The 18,965-nt window shown below is 42.9% G+C and overlaps 1 protein-coding gene across 1 annotated transcript; it reads right to left on the bottom strand.

Annotated features, from left to right (window-relative positions):
- Window positions 1-654: 654 nt before the first annotated feature.
- On the bottom strand, window positions 655-14,909 carry LOC124704005 (outer envelope protein 64, chloroplastic-like). The gene is made up of 13 exons (XM_047236237.1): window positions 14,704-14,909; window positions 11,875-12,027; window positions 11,565-11,689; window positions 5,753-5,878; window positions 5,470-5,652; window positions 5,246-5,390; window positions 4,590-4,749; window positions 3,187-3,321; window positions 2,331-2,531; window positions 1,754-1,881; window positions 1,552-1,603; window positions 1,240-1,309; window positions 655-1,101 (listed from the first exon to the last, which is right to left on the bottom strand). The coding sequence occupies exons 1-13, from the start codon at window positions 14,907-14,909 to the stop codon at window positions 1,019-1,021; spliced, it is 1,767 nt and encodes a 588-aa protein (XP_047092193.1). The 3' UTR covers window positions 655-1,018.
- Window positions 14,910-18,965: the final 4,056 nt, after the last annotated feature.

Here is an 18,965-nt window from a genome sequence, read left to right on the forward strand (position 1 = left end):
GCCGGCCCTGCCGGCTGCCGTAACCTTGACCCAGTGGCTCCGCGCCAGTCAAAGTGTAAAACCACAGATCAGCTGTCCTATTTACCACTTATTATTGCCTCAGGATATTATTAGTGTTTGGCCTGACACAATGATTCGTTTGTGGGCACCTAAGCCAGCTGAAAATAATAGGAGACACCTAAATTCATCAATCATGATGGCACCTGAATGGCTAGATTAGCTCTGAATCATGCACTGAGAGCCTCTGATACAGCTTTCTTTCGGTGAAAGACAGTCAACAGCCTAGGTGTACAACTAGTGCTCCTGTACTTGATCCAAAAGTGACACGACATCATAGCCTAACTTCGATAATGAACCCACCCCCAATCAATTAGAGCCAGGTTCGCTTGCACGTCCATGCACGGAATACAGAACGGTCCGGTGCTGAACAGTCCACACCATGGTACACATCACTGATGCAGACATCCAAGAAAAATCAGGTACTAGAGGAACATGCAAACAACAAAGACCAAAAGAGAAGGTTGAAACGTCCCGGTGATTGAAGCGATTCAGCAGAAGGGCATACGGCTGCCTAACAGTAACAGGCACAGTGAGGGCAGTACTTTCAGGACGAGCCCTGAAAGCTGCACTTCGGAGTAGCAAAGATGGATACAACACGTAGAACCATTTTATTGGCAAATCAAGGTGTTTCAACAAATAATTGTCAAAACCGATGTTTCACATGATTGGATAACACCTGTAGAGCACATTTGATGACACTGTTGCTATGATCGACTGACCCACAAAAGCCTATCCTTTACTTTGCTTTCTCAAAACTTCGCGGGAGGGACGAGTAAACTGACTCCACGGATGACAGCTCTGTTGCCAATGATAATCTACCTTGTGAAAGAGCATATGCCGTGTTCCATGTATGTATCAGTGGTGCTCAGGTACTTCCAATCCCCCAGCAATGCAGAACTTGTTTGCCCACAAAATCAGCAGCCACATCTTCTCGGAAATAATTCCATGGGCTTGGCACCTACGGGAATAACTTCTTTAATCTACTAATGGATAAACCAGCAGTCTTGTTCATTGGTTCTAGGACAAGGGCATGGCTAAAATCTGTAAATGCAGTGGAGAAGTACACGGTTAGTTTAGCACTTAATAGCACTACTAATAGTCAACGAGTCATCCTGATAATTGAATATCAAGCAAAGGGATAATTGAATATCAAGCAAAGGGGGATATGAAAGATCAGACCATCGACAGCCTCCTTATAGTATCCAAGCATCTCCCTTGCTGTGCCTCTCCGCAAATAAGCTTTGACAATCTGAAACGTATACAAGATTAACACAAAAATGTTATATAAATTCAGGCTCAATCAATTTTAACTTTTACACACCATCACAATCTCAACAGATTAACATCTACTTCAGAAAACTGAAAAGAGAAGTCTAGCATATCATTTTCATCTCATTGTCTACACTTGCATTTAAAAGAACTGGAATACAATATAATCTGAAGGCGAGCACATCATACTTCAAAATTGAAACTAGGAAAACAGATACTAACCTTTGGATCAATATCGATGGCACTAGTGCAATCTGTCTCAGCTTGGCGGTAACTGAAAGGTCCAAAACGGATAAACATAAGCAACCAAAAGTGTGAAACAAACACCCATGCATGTGAGCTCTTCAAAGATAAATGGCAAACACTCATGCCAGCTCTGTAAGATAAACTGGAGAGAAAATTGCAGGAGGGAAGAAGATCGTACCTAGCTAATTCTAGAAAAGCCGCAGCTCTGTTACTGTAGTATGTGGCTACCTTGCCATTTAATTTGATCGCTTCGGTATATAAATTTATTGCCTTTTGCCATTGTTTCTCCTTAAACGCACTGTTACCCTGTCAAGTAGCAAGCGATAGGAAAAAACAAAGTATTAAGAAAAAAGGTAAAATATCTAAAACTTGCTATCGCGCAAGGGTAGCTTTGCTTCTGAGTCTAACAAAGTGGTATTCAAATACACACTTGTGATCATAATTCCGGGTCACAAGAAACAGGTTCAGTACACAGTAAGGATTTGTGCATGTGCATCATTTAGGCAGAAAGCTACCAAAAGATCTAGAAGCCTAACAAGAAAGTCAAATGGTAAGATGTAACACCTAAAATTGACATGTCTTTCCTGTGTGAGTTATTATTAGTTCTTTATTCAAATAGTGAATTACCATCACAATGGTATGGTATGCTACTGTAAGATAATACTTGGAAAAAAGCAGTTGTTGTGTCTGGTTTTAAGCAAATGTTTGAAAAACGAAAGCTATATTCCCAGACAACTAATAAGATACGAACTGACTTTCTCTTTAGCAGCTTCAGCAGCTTCTTCATTCATGGCCTCTTTACTTGAAGCGTTAGATTTCGCTAGCATCTCAACTTGCTCTTGGATGGTGGCATAAATGGCTTGAGTGGTGTCCAGCAAGAAGCGGTCACCGCCGTGCCTTGCAATGAGGGAAACTGAAATAGGACATTTATCATGTGCACCGACAGGAATGGTAACCTGAAAAGGAGCATCAATATTGTTAGATTAGCAAAAGGACATTAGAGGCTTACCAGGAATGAGAGTCCATGTGCTATGTAGCCATGGGTGTCAGTGAAAACCGTCATCTCTTATGTACCAAATTTCATATCCACCCCAACATTTATGAATATGATCAGCATATCTACAACATTCACAGGTGATCGATAGAGCGCAGGAATAACTACTACTCCCTCCGTCTAAAAATAGGTGTTTCACTTTTGTCTAGATACGGATGTATCTAGATGCATTTTAGTTAGACATACATCCATAGAGATACATCCGTATCTAGATAAAGTTAAGACATGTATATTTAGACGGGGGAGTACAATTCATAGGCATGGATATGGTATTGATTGAACTTGCCCAATTCAGATAGTTTACATCTCTACCAAAAGCAAGAAACTCTTAGAAATCAATTAATTCAACCAACTAAATAAAATCATCAACTATCAATTTCTATTGTTGACTTATGAAAGGCCAATGAGCTAGCTATCACAGGTGCAATAGAACCTCTCTATTTCTTACTCATGGGAAAAAAAAGGTTAAAACTTAAAGAAAGGTCAACAGCGGAAATACCAACAAGGTTTATATGCTGCTAACATATAGTCGGAAGGACGCTATGAAAAATTCATACCTGACAACACCCTGACATACTAGATAAAGATTGAAGGCATAATGTCTCAGCATTGTAGCTTGTAGATGAGAGCTCCCTGGCATTAATTTTTGGAGGGCAACCCAAAGTAGTTGGGATGACCAGAATTCCATCATCCTACGGACACATCATCACCGTTAGAAAAGCATTTCTATGATACCACTAAATAATTAGATGATCATTCATCACAGAACATTCAGTTGCATGCAAGATTGGAAAACAGGATAAAGACGCACATGCACACAAGCAGAATGGCAGAATTATCTCCAGCTAACAACGATCCAATAGGCAAACTTCTGTCTAGTAAGAAAAACATCTCTCAGATTCTGAGCACTACTGGGTGACAGTACACCACAAAATGTAAATAAACTACTTCACTCCAGCAGAAACAGCTTAAGTACGAGAGCTGAAGAATTGGCTCCTAAGTCAAAACTATAATGTAAAACGCAGCACCAATAACAGTGGGGAGACATCAAGTACCAAAATACATCTAAAAAACAAAATACAAAATATCAACATAAAGGTGTATATTGACTGGCCACCTTCAGGTTCAGCCATAATTTCAGCCACAACATAATAAACTATAATGTATTCAAGAAAATTAATTCACAAACACAATTTTGTTTTGGTGAAAATAAGAGCTTATTTCACACACTAGGCCTGGTTTTGCAGGTGGTGGGCCTTTCAAAGCCAGGTTTCCCAGACCCAGCATGGCTCATGAAGAGGTCTAGTTGACTCTTCACAGACAGAAGAAACAGGCCAATTCCATCAACGAAAAAAAGCAGGCCAGTTGCAAACAATACTGGCAGAGTTACTGGATCAAACAGACGCGATTGTATTGTGTTTGGCTGGTCAGGATTCATTTCCTGTGATTACTGCTTGCATATAAACTTCAAGGAATTATTTGCACATGCTATTCCAGTAGCACCTAACATTCCTGACAATTGCTGATTTGCAAGCAAAAGGGTATCATCAATTGCCAAGTTGACTCACCAAGTTCTGGAGTAAAAACTTTGCAGGTAAACATCTACTTCCAGCAGAAATTTATTAGAATTTAAGTTTACCCTCATAATCAGTTGGTTATCACTTTGATCAACTTGTTGTGCATAATACAGAAACTTCAAAAAAAGGTTAATTTCAAAGCTCTGCAGAACACTAGGTTTGCTTTGCCAATTGGAAGTTCACAAGCTTTGAACAGCTCACAGTTTCAGGAATCACACAGAGCATCTTCAGTCAAATTTATACAGCAAAACTATCGGTAAGGAGAAAATGAATGTGCTAAGAAATTAATCACAGGACCAGACATGGTTTTTCCTGATAATGTAGGCATTTACTATCATAATCTCACAGAATTCTAGTTCAGTCTGAACTCCATGTTATAATACCTTAAGGAGTGTGTTGAGAGCTAAGCGCACATCCTTTCTTGCAGCTTGGACAGTATCAATAGGCGAACCAGCATCACCAGACAAATTACCAACTATGGAAGGATCAACAGCAGACTTAGCCGACTTTATCCACTCGTTATGCTGATCTCTAAATTCATGTCTGGATTGAATAATAAAATAGCATGATTACGTTGTATCACAATGATATGTCCTAGGTATGGAAAATTGGCAGAGAAATGTGCATATATTAAAGGTAAAATTCTCACTTTAAATCATCAAATATATCGGAAACATACAACAAATCAACAAAGTAAGACCAAGAATGGCAGCTAAATATTTTTATTCACTAAACAGCATATATTTATTATTGGTGAATCCAAAATCTGAAATAGTTCTAAGAAAAGAAGAGCCTTCTGCAGTTACCTGCTATCAGAATTTCTAATTAGACTATGTAAGAAAAAAGTTCTACAACCAGGGAAGCTTACGAAGATCAACTAACAGAACCTGCAACTGTACCAGTCCACCACACCTGCTTCAACATAACTAGATAGCGGATGGAAACCACGGGACGAAAACTAAAGATCTAGTTCAAACTGAGTCATTAATTTCTTAAGTTCAGTATAAAAATATGACTATTGTTCAAGGCAGGACCATACTTGTGAAGCAACTGCATGGCACTAGAAAGTGCTTGCAAGGAAGAAAACTTTGAGTCCCCATTCTTGTTCCCATTTGAATAGTTCCGCAGGTAGGGTACTCTTGAAGCCAAATAATTTCCAATATTCACATGACTCAAGACTTGTCCTGAGGAAAGACACAAGTTAACTTCCAGCAAAAAATTATATTGAAATAACAGAAGACAGTGTAAAGAGGAAATACATACTTCCATAGAGCTTTTCCACAGATTTTGTTACCACCTGAGTTAACCTTCTTGCAGGTATCTTTGAAATTTCAAAGCAATCATCTGCTATGTAGAAATGTCTAGGTAGACGGATATCAGTATAAGATAATTTCAGAAGAAGATGACCAACTCGACGCAGTACAATCGGATCCCTTGCAAACCAGCCTGCATTAGAAAGAAGAAAATAATGATACATGATGAAATACCCTTTACAAGTCAAGATCCATATTTTGTGTGGTTATAAGAATAACATTTTGAGACGTACCTATAGTGTCTAGGCTAGGTGCGACAGGAATAACACCACTGTTGGATATAACAGCATGCGAAGGCCGGAACGCTAGCACGCCACAATAGCCACCTGGTACCCTTACTCCTCCAATGGAATCAATACCTACCACATCACATTATTAGTGTAGTGACTATGTATGTTAGAGAAAGATAATAACATTATGAGAAGCGTAGATAGTTCAGCAGAACAAAAATCACTCAAGAAAGATCCAGAAGATCTTAACAGCCAAAATGACAGAAATTTCAGGAAGTCCGTGAAATTGTAAAGGAAAACAACGTATAATTTTAGCCGGAAAGAAAAAAAACTCGTATGTTAGACATCCACATTATACACTATATAAAGCGTAGCTGATTTTAAGCACTCTCCTTAGTTTGGCAACTGTTCATGTGCTATTTTCCTTCCTCTCCGTCCATTCAAAGACTGCCACGTTGTCTTTTTTTTTTCACTCCACTATTCGGTTGCCCATCTATTTAATCTTTCCTTTTTTCTAGGCCTCTGGGTGACCGGCAACCGGCAAGTTGTTACTTCCTTTGTTTTCCCCATGGTGAACGGTGCCTAATTACCGGCTGAGACATTCTCCTCTTCCTTTTATAGATCAAAAGCGGTGCCCCACTAATGATGGCTCCAGAAACACCACGAGACCAAAAAAAAAAAACGAAACGAGCAGCTCCTTATCCTCTCTCTCTCCTAAACAGGCGTGGGAGGTCGACAGGAGCGGGATGGCGGCACGGCCGGGCATGGGCGGGAGGGGGCCCATGCGGGGTGGCCAGGCGGCGGCGCGCGGGATGCCAGGCGCGGCCATCGCGGCCTGTAGGGCAGCGGCGAGCGGGTGGGCGGCGCCTAGTGCGGCGAACGGGAGTGCGGCGGCGAGCGGCCGGGCAGCGCCAGGCGATGGCGCGGGCAGGACAGCGGTGTGACGGCCGGGTGGGATGGCAGTGACAGCTCCTATCTTTCCCCGGCCAGGCGCGTGCTGCAGGGGCGGCATCGGGCAGAGGCGCGACCATCGTGGTCATGAGGGCAGCGCGGGAGCAGACGGCGCGGCCACATGCTGGCGGGTGGGACAAGACGGAGGCGGCGCGCGGGTGGCCACGGGCTGCAGATGCGGCCGGTGGGGATGCTTGGGCGGGAAGGAGGGGCCGCAGGCTTCAGGGGCGACGGGCGGCCGTTCGGCTCGGCCGCGTTGCGGCAGGGGCGGCGGGCAGCCAGGCTGCTGGGCTTCCTCCTCTCCGCCATCCCTGTTAAACCATTCGGAGCGCCTTCTCCATGGTCTCCCCCCACCATCTACTCGCGGCGGAGTGCTGCTCCGGCGCTCGCTCACCTTCAGGCGCACCCTCGACCACGCACGCGGACCACATGAGCGTGAGGGAACTGCCGTCTCCGCCTCCTCCTTACACCACGCACGGGGCGTACGCTAGTGGCGCGAGTCAGACCAAAGCAGCACCGTCGATTATGGTTCTTCCATGGTGAGTTTTCTACTACTCATCGATTTTGTGTTCAACTGCAACCCTCTCCTACGCGAAGCTTTTTCTGTGTGGCACCTGCTCTCTATTTTTTGTGCGTGATGCAGCATACAGGAGCAAATGATGCTCCTTCCCTCCAGCAGATGCCTTGATGTTTGCTCCTCTCTCACATGTGGAAAGTTGTAATTCTAACATCACACACGGCTGGTGTTGCTCCTCCTCTCTCTCTAATGTAGACAGATTTGTGTATGCAATCTGTTTGATCATGTGTCTATGAAGCCTAATTTTTTTTTATTTCGGGGTTCCATTGCAGTTTATCAATGGTGTTCGGGTTCTGGCAAAGGGGGACATGAAGATAGTCATGTGATATATAGGTAGAGCGAGGATTCCGAAATAGACAGTAAACGAACAGAAAAGTTTGGCTTCAAAAGCATGTTAATTTCAGGTTTGGCTTCAATCTAATTTAGTAAGTTTCAATCTAATTAGAAAATTTTGGTTTCATGAATATTGTCGCACATAATATGTGCATTACCCATTTACACGGATTTTTTTTCTTATTCAGTAAGTTTCAGAGCTCTGTTCTGTTGCGCTTGCACTAACAAAATAATAATAATAGTGTTACTGGCTATGACAACTAAGTATCCAGAGTTAACCTGTTTACTAAAGGTCGACGTGTTTGAGCTTATAATATGGACTGAGATTGATCGAATTAATATCATCATCACTAGGTGTTTGCACGGTTGTACCATCATGGAAAATGCCCACTTCTTATAGGTAGCAATTCGTAAATGTGTGCTACCTGTAAGTGGTATGGATTCATAACTGACCTCTCTCTTTCAATAAACGTTCTCCCTTTTCTCTTTGCCATCAGAATGTAAAAATACTGTCATTGCAATAGGACATTGTCTATTGCATTTGGGAAAATAGAAGTTGCAAGTTTATGTGCTTCCTTCTCTCAGTTATTAAGCGCTCAGGAACAATGCTCATGAACAAATTAGTCCGAAATATTATGTCCATTTTGTAGGACGGCACCTTGGGTTATCAGGACTATCTTGGATGACAACACCGACCATTCAGGAAGCAACAAGATCATCATGTTTTCAATCTTGTGGGCGCCATAGCATTAGTTATTGTCAGTTCTTATTTAGTAAATGCTCCATGGCTACCAAGATACTTCATGTAAATATACCCAGAATAATATAGATGGGCCACATGGATGGACAAACATGACCGAGATCTGAGCTCTCAAGCAGACCAACGAAAACTAATTTGCTGCTACACCACATATCAACCACTCTACAGTTGGACGGATATTAGTTTATGGTGATTTTGAATTAAGAGCTTGGCAGTGAATGCTCCCACAATATTTTCGTATCTTATCATTTCACGTTTTTTTGTCTATGTTGTCATTAGTAAGTAATGCAACCATCCTTAATCCATTCGTATTGTTTTTCTTGAGTACAGAATATCTCTTTGTCACTGTTACTGAATGGAAAGCACATTAGCCTTCACCTCTGGTTGTTCATATATGTTTTAGCAGGGTGTTAAAGGAAGCATTAACTGATAAATTTTCCAACATATTTTTGTAGGTACTACAGTCTTATTTGCAGTCAGTTTTCATTTTACTGAGATGGATTTTATATCTTTAGGAATAAGCATTGACAGTAAGGAACAATGTGTTTAGGTTATACAATAAGATTGTGCGCTGTACTCATGATGCCCAGGACATGAGCTCGCCGTCCGATAGATTGGTCCGGAGGACAGTTCGGAAAAGGTGTTTCCGCGATGACCAAAATGTATTCCTAGAGCTATGCAGCTTTATGTTAGATTTGCTAATCTTATCCTTTATTTGTGCAGCCGAGTTTAACAAGCATATTTGGAGGCGTATTTGGCTATTTGCTATATCTTAATTTCTGATTCATGTGCTCCAAGTCTGCATATTTGGATGTAATGTTTTTTCTGGCTTGCTAAAATGGTTGATATTCCTTGTGGTTTATTGTTGTTTCTTGCAGTTTGGGCATCAGTGCAATTATATTACATGCAGTTCCTTTTATGCTCAAGTTACCTACAAGAGCTAATATGATGCACATCAAGAAAACACTACTTAGATAATAGTTTAGTTATTACATATAGTTTGCATCATTAGTTGGTTTCATGTTATGCTATGGTCAGTAGTTCTTATGTGTATTTCGTGCTTTGTATAGTTGCAATTGTAATCAGTAAGTATGTGCTAAGGACCATCTCTCGCCCCTTCCGTTTGTTGTGTTGCTTTTTACTATGATGCATGGGATAAAGTTTAGCACCTCAATAAAATTGAAAGTAAAATTCAGAATATCACAGTTTTTTCACTGCAGTTTATTTATTTGTTGCCAGATGCTAATTAAAATGCAGATGTAGCAATTTAGACTGTAATGCAAAGTTTATTTTTGGTTGCACGTGTAAAGGTCGACCCCTTCTGCGTCGCCTTCTCCCCTTCCATGTAGTCGTTCGTGCCCGCCCAGGGGCGCGCGTTCAAGGCAGGGTAAGTGCATTGGTTCCGCTTGCTCTTTCTGTTCTGGGCAAGGTGCTGCAGTTGGTTTTGCGATCTGGTTCGAGGTTGATCAATAGTTACTGTCGGCTGTTCCTGCTATTTTTGGCCCTTCTTTGATAATTTCATGGGTATTTCTTAGGTTGTTCTGTGTGGTTTGTGCTTTGTCCAATGTCAAAGTTTGGAGACCATAAATCTAGCAAGGCAAGCAGCCAGAATCGGCAAGACGTCCTTCCGTAATTCCAAGAATGTCTGAATCGATAAGGTGAATTCTTCCTGACTCTATTTGTGTATCATTTTCAACCTCTATATCTTTTTCCCTTTATCTTTTTATTTCTGATCTCCTCACCGTATTATGCAACTGCCACTCTCTATTTGCATTACTACATGTTCTTAAAACCAATGATTGCAGGCAGATTGGAATAGTAAGGATGCACACGGTAGCACTTATACAAGCTGGAGGTTCTTTTTTTTTGCTCAATGCATGGTTTATATTCTACTTATCCTATGGATGTATGTTCCTCCATTTTGCAGACCAGCCAACAGATGTTTGCATGCCTATCTATTCAGAGTTCATCAGTTTGTTGAAAGATTAGTGCATTGTTTTTTTTTCTCCGCACTCTTACATGTTTCAGTTTAGTGAGTCTTCTACATTATTTCTTTTGGGTTCCCATGTTATTAGGTACTTGGCCTGGACGATACTGTTAATAATATATGTTGATTTGCTTTCATGGTACGTTTTAACATGGCCATCAGATGTTTTTTTGTATAGTGTTGGTTTCTCATCTTAATCTTTCTCCTCGCATATTTGTGAAACTAGCTTCCAAATGTTTAAGTAGCATGTGCCGTGTACTAAAGCTTTTTTGTAATAACAATAGTTGTTCCTATGTCCAACCTCACATGCAGAAGTTCTCGCACGGCGGCACGTCGCATTAAATAATGACATGCTCTATACATCACGGGCGCGGCGTGTCGCCGCGCCATCGCATCCTAGTAGTACAAATAGCAGATACAAAACTGAGTAGGAATATGAATTTATTACAATTCTATAGAACATACATATTCTGGAATTCAAGTAACTATCACCAGAATAGGTTCTGCCTAAACCACAGGTTGAGATAATTATGATGCACAGGAAAGTAGGATTTAGTGCAAACAAACTAGGGTAAACATGCCATGTTACCACATGTCCACATCATTTCTTTGCTGATAAAATGCTCTTTGCTAGTTAGTACTTATACAATTTTCTTGGATCAATGATAGTGGCTGAATTATATCTTTTCATATAGAAATCAATATATCAGTTACCTTCCTATCATTATATTAGATTACTTCTAGTGCTGTCCAAAGTAAACTTGACTGGCAATAACTATTGTTTGCTATCGATTGTACAATATGTTGAATTGCCACGAGCAAAAAAATTCTCTTTGTCTGCAAAAAGGTAACAGTATGAATTTCGAAAACGTTACTTGGATTGGCTGAGTGCATTAAGCCATTAAGTGCAAGTAAAGTATATAACATGTAATCAAAGAGAGTATGAAGTTTAATGACGGGCATGGTTCACATTTCACAACATGAAAACAATCTTGAACACCATCACCATGAGCAATTACCCAAAAAAATTACATGCATATAAGTGCTACAACTGCGTAGAAAAAGAATAGTCCATTTGTTACCGCTACTACTGATAGCATCATACCAAGATCTGGTATCCAAAGAATAATGAAGCAACCGGCAGTGAACAATAATATTAACAAACTTCAAGTTTGCTTAAATTAGAAGCACATAGAGATCGACTTACCCAATGCAAAATCTACCATGCCACCACCAACAGCTACAGCTGATCCACTAGAGCATCCTCCAGGTACTCGATCAGAAGCTGCAGGATTTGTTGGTGTACCAAAATGCTTATTCTCACCATGGATACTGAACAAGGAAGGTGCATTAAGTCAGCAGACACACTAGAAAAGCTGGAAAATAATCCTAGCAAATGTAAGAAACCTATAACATCTTCATGATATTGGCATTAAAACAGAAAGGAGGAAAAGCAAAAAGGAATCAAAACTTAACACAGGTTTCTGAAACTATGTTCAGAAAGCAAACGAATGTACCTATATGCCATCTCATCAATAACAGTTTTCCCGACACAAACAGCGCCACCATCAACAAGAGTTGAAACCACTAGAGATGTTTGTGTTGCTGCATCGTGTGTCTTCGCCCATTCTAGGCTGCCGAAGCTTGTTATGTAACTACTGACATGGAATCTGCAATCATCAAAACAAGTGCATCATATATGTGGTCAAGGGAAGTAATGCAACCAGCATGAAGGACTGCATAACCAAGTAGATGAATACTCTTGACATTCAGCTTCAGAAAACATGAAAACAGATATCTAAAAGTGCACAACAACATTTTTGGGGCAGCATTGAAGAATAGAAGCGAAGTTCAAAAATAAAATGGATATATATACATGGTAACACATCACACAAATTATGAGCAACAGATAATATGCCACAACCATTTATTGGATGCTTATTCATAAACTACATTCAAGACATGGCTAGGCAGTACCAGCCATCTATTTGAAAGTTTGGATAAATAGCTTACAAGGGTGCCAGTAGGGTTGAAGGGGATTGCATTTCTTCCAGGAAACAGATATAACATACAGACACTAAAAAATACAACCTCCAATTCAAAACGTAAAGAAGTTTTAGCATTTTTCTCAGTCAAACATTTCAAAGAACTTTTAGCATTTTTGCCAAGATTCCCATGGATCTTCTCAACGTGCTGCCTCTACGGTTTTGTTCACTTTTTGGATGCTGTGAAAGCATTGCAACGATTACATGTTTGAAGCTCAGGCAAATCAGGGAGGAAGCCAAACTTTCTGCGCGCGCTGGTGCTTTAGGGCTTATTAGGGCACGTTTACCAGGAGCGTGGGATGCCCACTGATTCCTGGAATAGTGTGTTGCGGTGTACTGGACCCCATCTTGGGGCTTTGTGAAAACCTTTTACATCTTTTCAATATATCGAGACACAAGCTTAGTGTTTTCTCGTATGAAAACTAGTGCCCTAAATATGAATCTGAAATTAATAGATTCATAAGAATTTCATATACTTAATACTGTAGAATTGCTTTTATGTGAGGTAACATGTTTGAACAGAAATTTGTGGTCGAAGTACTATCTCTAAGATTGTTCTAATGTCTGAATATACTCACTTTTGGATCGGAGAAAGAATGACATAAACACAAATTGGATGCTTATTTATATAACACATTCAGGACATGGTTGTGCAGTAACAACCATCTATTCGGAGTTTTGGACAAATAGTTTAGACCATGAGGGTAGGGTCGCAGGGAACAGCACTTCCCTCCAGGAAACACATAAGCCCACAACACAGTTTCCAGGGAATACCTCAAGTAATTAAGCTCATTGAACATGGCCATAGCACTTTAGGAATTGGAAAATACATCTATGTTTTAAAATTTTAACTGTAGATATTATAGTTGCAAATTGAATGCAGATCCTATCTGTAATGCAATCATGTGAGTTTTACTTTCATAGATAGTTGGTTCAATTTTCCCCAAAAATAGGCCCATTGAACTCCTTCAGGCAAGGAGTCAGCAGCAGTAGCCTGATCCGTAGCTAGCCAATCCATTCCAATTTAACAGTAGAACATGAAATGCTAAAACCGTGTTAAACAGGATAAAGACGGTCAAACATGACAGGTTTTGAGTTGGTTCAAGTGAGAAAATGTACTAGAAACTATGAAACTATGGTACTCTCAACATGATCAAACCATTCATTGTTACAGAACATGTATTGGATAAAACTACCATTCATTTTATCAAAGAGGACAGAAACGTCTGCTTCATAATGGTTTAAAAACACTACCACCAAAACAGAATTATTTGAAGATTTCAAAGACAAGCCATGAGCCACCACAGACCACATCATTTGGTAAAGGAAACCATGCATGATTACAGCCATAAGTTGATAAAACTATTACACCTTTAATTAAATGGGTAAGGTATGATGACTTATTCGTTTCAATATTCCCATGATATAAATATTATCATGCTTCAAATATAACCTATCAGAAAAAACTTTAGTTAGGGTAGAATCATTGCACATAACAGGAAACGAATTTCAATAAGACAAGAACAGGGTTCAAAAAATGCTAGGCATAAATTCCTAGTTTTAGCTCTGTCCTATCTCGCCAAAGCACGTGCCTAGGCCGACTAAGCGCTATCCATTCTTTTGCCTCGCGCCTAGGAGCTCTTTTTTTAACCGTGGACATGAGTAAAAAATTAAGAACAATCCCAAACTCTCACCAAAAAACACATACAATCTTATATGCTTCGTGCAGGAGGCCTACCGAAATGGCGTTCTAAAACCAAGTTTAGCTCATGTCTAGATTTGTATGTTTACAAATCACCCATCAAACTTGATCTTAATCCCCAAGTTCAGCTCTAGCAAATAACAAATGGCATAAAAGCTAACAAGATAAATTATCAGTCAACTCATTATTGTGTTACCTGTTATCCACGAATTCTAGCAATCTATTATATAACACTCGTCAGTAGCCACAATGCATGCTGGAACTACTGATTCGCCTAGTTCTACCATATAAAAGTTGTCATTCATGAAGCTGTCCCATGCGAGACAATGAACTATTTCAAACAAAATCACGATACAATTGAGCACATGCAGTGCCTCACGCCGAGTAAATTCTACCACCACGGCCCAGCGGTACCACCAACACAAATTCAATCCCCCTAAGGCCTAAGCAACATAGCGAACCAGTGATATCATGCCAGTACGATTCAAGCGATCCAATTATGAACCAGGCGATGCTAACTCGCTCCCTCGAATCCAATCTGGGGTTAGAACTCGATTCCAGCGAAACATGAAGGGGGAGGGGGGCGGGGGAGAGCTTACGCGTCGGCTATGGCGAAGCAGAGGTCGGTGAGGGGGTGGCGCGCCTGGGGCGGCGGGGGCTGGGGAGGCGGCAGGAGCTCGAGGCGCGACACGAAAGCGCCGCTGTCCGGGCGCGCGGGGCGCTTGAGGCGCTTCGCCGCCAGGAGGACGCCGGCGATGCCGAGGCCCAGCAGCACCCAGAGGTTGGCGGCCGTGGAGGACGCCATGCGGGCGGGGGCGGGGAGGGGGCTCGTGTGGGGCGGTGGCGGGGGCGAATTGGAGGGCTAGGGTTTAGGGGCGGGGGTTTTGAGGCGAGGGCGGTGGTGAGGAAGACGGCGAGGCCCCGGAAGAAGGAGGCGGCGTGAAGAAAGCTGCGTGCGTGCGTGTGGTGTGGATGGATAACAAACCGTGGTCAGGTGGTTCGTGGCTTCGAGGAGCTAATATACCACGGGCGATACAAAAGGTCAGCTATTTTTTTCAAAATAGACTCATGTTTGAATACTTCGGGATCTAGCTAGATCTACCGAAAAAAGAAAATAGGCTTCTTTTTTTGAAAATGTATACCTCTGGTTTTTCATTATGTATGTATTCTGCAACAGCTTTTAGATGGCAGTTTTTGCAGAATACACCATGAAAGACCACAAGGCATACACAACGTTAAGATGGTAGTTCGCTGCCAACAAGATGGGGCAACTTCTCGAGGTTATATTAGGCTACTCTCCATACTGCCGCGGGGGAGCAAACTCTTTGGAAAATCAAAAACTCTACCACGGAGGAGTTTGACATGTCACCAATCCTCGAACTCTTCCTTGATATTCGCCTTGATCGCTGCTTGGGATGCAACCCGGTGCCGCCAAATGCACCTGAAGATCAAGTTGATTGTCGTCCACATGTCTCGGCGATGCGTTGAAGGGCATGACTGCGGTGACCACCAATCAATCAGGTCGGTGTCACCGGCTGGAATCAAATCCAGCTTTCCCTATCGTTGGAGAGCCCACACCCGGACTTCGCGGGCAACCACACCCCGAACAAGAAGGTGCTGAAGGGTTTGAGGAGTCTAGTCACACAGAGGCCATTCCACCGGGCAAGGCAGGCCACACGTTGCAATTTGTTTGTTTTCCAACAACGGTTTCGCGAGGCCAACCACGCAATGAACTTGCAGCTATAGAGCACCCTGAACCTCCAAATCTGCTCGTGGATCGGGGTGTCCGTCGTGCCGGCAAAGAAGGCCTCATAAGCCGACTTAGGCGAGTAGAGATTGTCTCTCGTCCACCTCCACACCAGTGCAACCTCTCGGTCGGGGTCGAGATGGATGTTGGCTAACCTATGCCAAAAGGAGAACTCTGGCACAGCGGCCTCCCCCAGGTCTAGGTCTTGCCCGCGATCTGTCAACCACTGTTTGGAGAGTCCCTCCTTCGGCGAGCAGGAGTTCACGCCTCTCACACCAGCTTCGCCACATTGGGACAATGTCTGTTACCTGTCACCGTTGATCCGGCAGTCTTTCTAGAACCGCGCCTCCTCACCATTGCCCAACGTGTGGATGGTATCCAATTCAAAAATGGCAGTGCTCAAAGTTGGCAACTGGACGTTGAACTCCGTCCATACCTGAAAGTGCATAGAGCCCCCATGTGTGGTTTTGGTAATTAATGACAATCCCTATGGACTAATGTTTGCATTGAGTTATATTTGTAGGTGTTGTCCATAGGCAATGCTTGAACCATATGTTGGCTTCAAGGTTGCATTACGAAGAAATTGATGAAAGATATCAAGTATCAAGTATGTCTTGAAGATGAAGTGAGCCCTCAAAGTTAACTTCAAGACATCAACATGATGAAGAAATGAAGTGCAAGTTCAAGATGAGCCATCTCTAAGAGATCATTTGCTTGAAGCTTGCCATCCATATGGTGATCATGGATATGTGAAGATGTGCCGAAGAAGAAGCTCTCCCATGGTGGATTATGGGGGAGCAATCCACAAGACTTCATCAAGCAAGCACAATCAAGAAAGGCGTTTCATCTTGTTGTGATCAAGATCGTCTTCATCGAGCTCAAGAGGAACGCGCAAGGTTAAGGTTTGCTCTTGATAGGATTTCTTTCTCACCGGTCTCATAGTGTAGTTGGAGACCGGTTTATAGTTTAGTTGCCGTACTATCAAGAGGGCTCTCGAGTGAGTAACTCGATCGTATCGTTCGGAGAGAGCTCAAACATTTGCATCCTTGCATCATCTTTCTTGGTTGTTATTTGGATCTTATCCATGTGATGTTCTGGAGCTTGTGCTTATTCTCATGACAAGCTCTAGTTCATCGAAAACGGATTTTGCATAGATCTCTTGTTGCGTTTTCGAGTTTGGTGATTTCCTCGGTTTCTCATGTTTGAGGTGTTGCACCTCTAAAATTAATAAGAAAATCACCCCCAACTAGTTTCCATATTTTCACTTTTTGTTGGGTTGCTCTTGTCGTCTTCTTTCCAACAAAATTGGTTTCGTCTTGATCGGAGTTTCCAAACTCTAGATATTATCTTTTGAAGTTTGTCTTCTATTTGTTTTAAAGGAAAAAGAAAAAGAGGAGGCAGCCGGCACTACCGCCCTTGATGGGCCGGCAGTACCGCTCGGCCCACTCCGGCACTGCCGGCTCCCGCGCGTTGCACTGCCGGGCCGCGCGGCACCTCCGGCCTGCCCCCGCCGGCACCTGCCGGGCCGGCCCAGCTCGAGCCCAGGCTCCGCCGCTTGCTGGACGCCTACCGCGCGCCGCTCGCCAGGCCCAGTCGCGCGCTGCTCTGCTTGCTCCCCCGCCGCCCCGCGCTGCTTCGCTCGCTCGCCCAGCCGAGCCGCTCCCTGCCAGCGGCACTGCCGGCCATAACGGGCCGGCACTGCCGGCCTCTCTCTGGACGAGCCCAACGGGCAGATTTCCTGCAGCCCCTTTAAATAGTCTTCTTCCTCCTCTCGTTTTTCAGTTGCTTCACACACTTTTTGCTCTCCTCCATTGCTAGTTTTTGAGAGCTCCCTCTACCTCAAATCCCTCCAATGATTCTTGAACCTTTTTAAGGGAAAAGGAAGAGGAGATCTAGATCTACAATTCTACCAATCAAATCCATCTCTTTGTGAGTGGAACTCTCTAGATCTAGATCTTGGTGTTCTTGGTGAATCCCTTTGTTCTTCCTCTCTTATTCCCCCAATAGCTTTTGTAGCTTTGTTGAAATTTGAGAGAGAAGGACTTGAGCATCTTTGTGGTGTTCTTGCCATTGCATTTGGTGCATCGGTTTGAGTTTTCCACGGTGATTCGTGGAAGTGAAAGCAAGAAAGTTGTTTCTCTTGGGTTCTTGGAACCCTAGACGGATTTGAGGCCTTTGTGGCGATTTGTTGGGAGCCTCCAATTAAGTTGTGGATGTGTGCCCCAATCTTTGTGTAAGGCCCGGTTTCCGCCTCGAAGGAAATCCCTTAGTGGAACCGTGACCTAGGCCTTTGTGGCGAGGGTCACCGGAGATTTAGGTGAGGCGCCTTCGTGGCGTTCGGTGTGTGGTGTGAGTACCGCATCTTGGGGTGAGGCCTTTGTGGCGTTGGTGTGCATCGAGCAACCACACCTCAAGGTGAGCCTCTTGTGGCGTTCGGGAGCACTAAGCAACCGCACCTCTCCACGGAGATTAGCACTCGCAAGAGTGTGAACTCCGGGATAAATCATCGTCTCCCGCGTGCCTCGGTTATCTCTATACCCGAGCTCTTTACTTATGCACTTTACCTTGTGATAGCCATCGTGCTTGAAGTTATATATATCTTGCTATCACATACTTGCTTGTATTGCTTAGCATAAGTTGTTGGTGCACATAGGTGAACCTTTGCTTAGAATAAGTTGTTGATGCACATAGGTGAACCATAGTATATAGGCTTTGGGCTTGACAAAGTAAACGCTAGTTTTATTCCGCATTTGTTAAGCACATCTCGTAAAAGTTTTAAATCGCCTATTCACCCCCCCTCTAGGCGACATCCGTATCCTTTGAATACCTCCATGGGGTCAACTCGTTGCACCCACGCCAAGTGGCAGCGAAGGGCAAGGTTAAGAAGGCGAAGGTTTGGCAAACTTAACCCACATCATAAAACGGCCATTCCACATGAAAGAACGACACAACTTGAGCAGCGTGCGCTAACGACTTTAGGAGGGCTATCCAAAGGCATCATGGCATGGATAGGAACCACTCACAAAGTGGTTTAGGCGAGAATCATCCTCCCTCCACGCAGGGACAAAGCCATCAGGGGGTAGGCTGGGGCCATGCCCCCCCCCCCCATGGTGA

Source organism: Lolium rigidum, chromosome 3 (genome assembly GCF_022539505.1).
Source record: "Lolium rigidum isolate FL_2022 chromosome 3, APGP_CSIRO_Lrig_0.1, whole genome shotgun sequence".
NCBI lineage: Eukaryota > Viridiplantae > Streptophyta > Magnoliopsida > Poales > Poaceae > Lolium > Lolium rigidum.

Bases quoted from the DNA above. Each gene is read 5' to 3' on its own strand.
- LOC124704005 (XM_047236237.1), bottom strand. From the start codon at position 14,909: ATGGCGTCCTCCACGGCCGCCAACCTCTGGGTGCTGCTGGGCCTCGGC. The intron at 5,879-11,564 runs GTAAGTCGATCT...GTGATGTGGTAG, and splicing joins CATGGTAGATTTTGCATTGG to GTATTGATTCCATTGGAGGA. The intron at 1,604-1,753 runs GTACGATCTTCT...TGGACCTTTCAG, and splicing joins GCTTTTCTAGAATTAGCTAG to TTACCGCCAAGCTGAGACAG.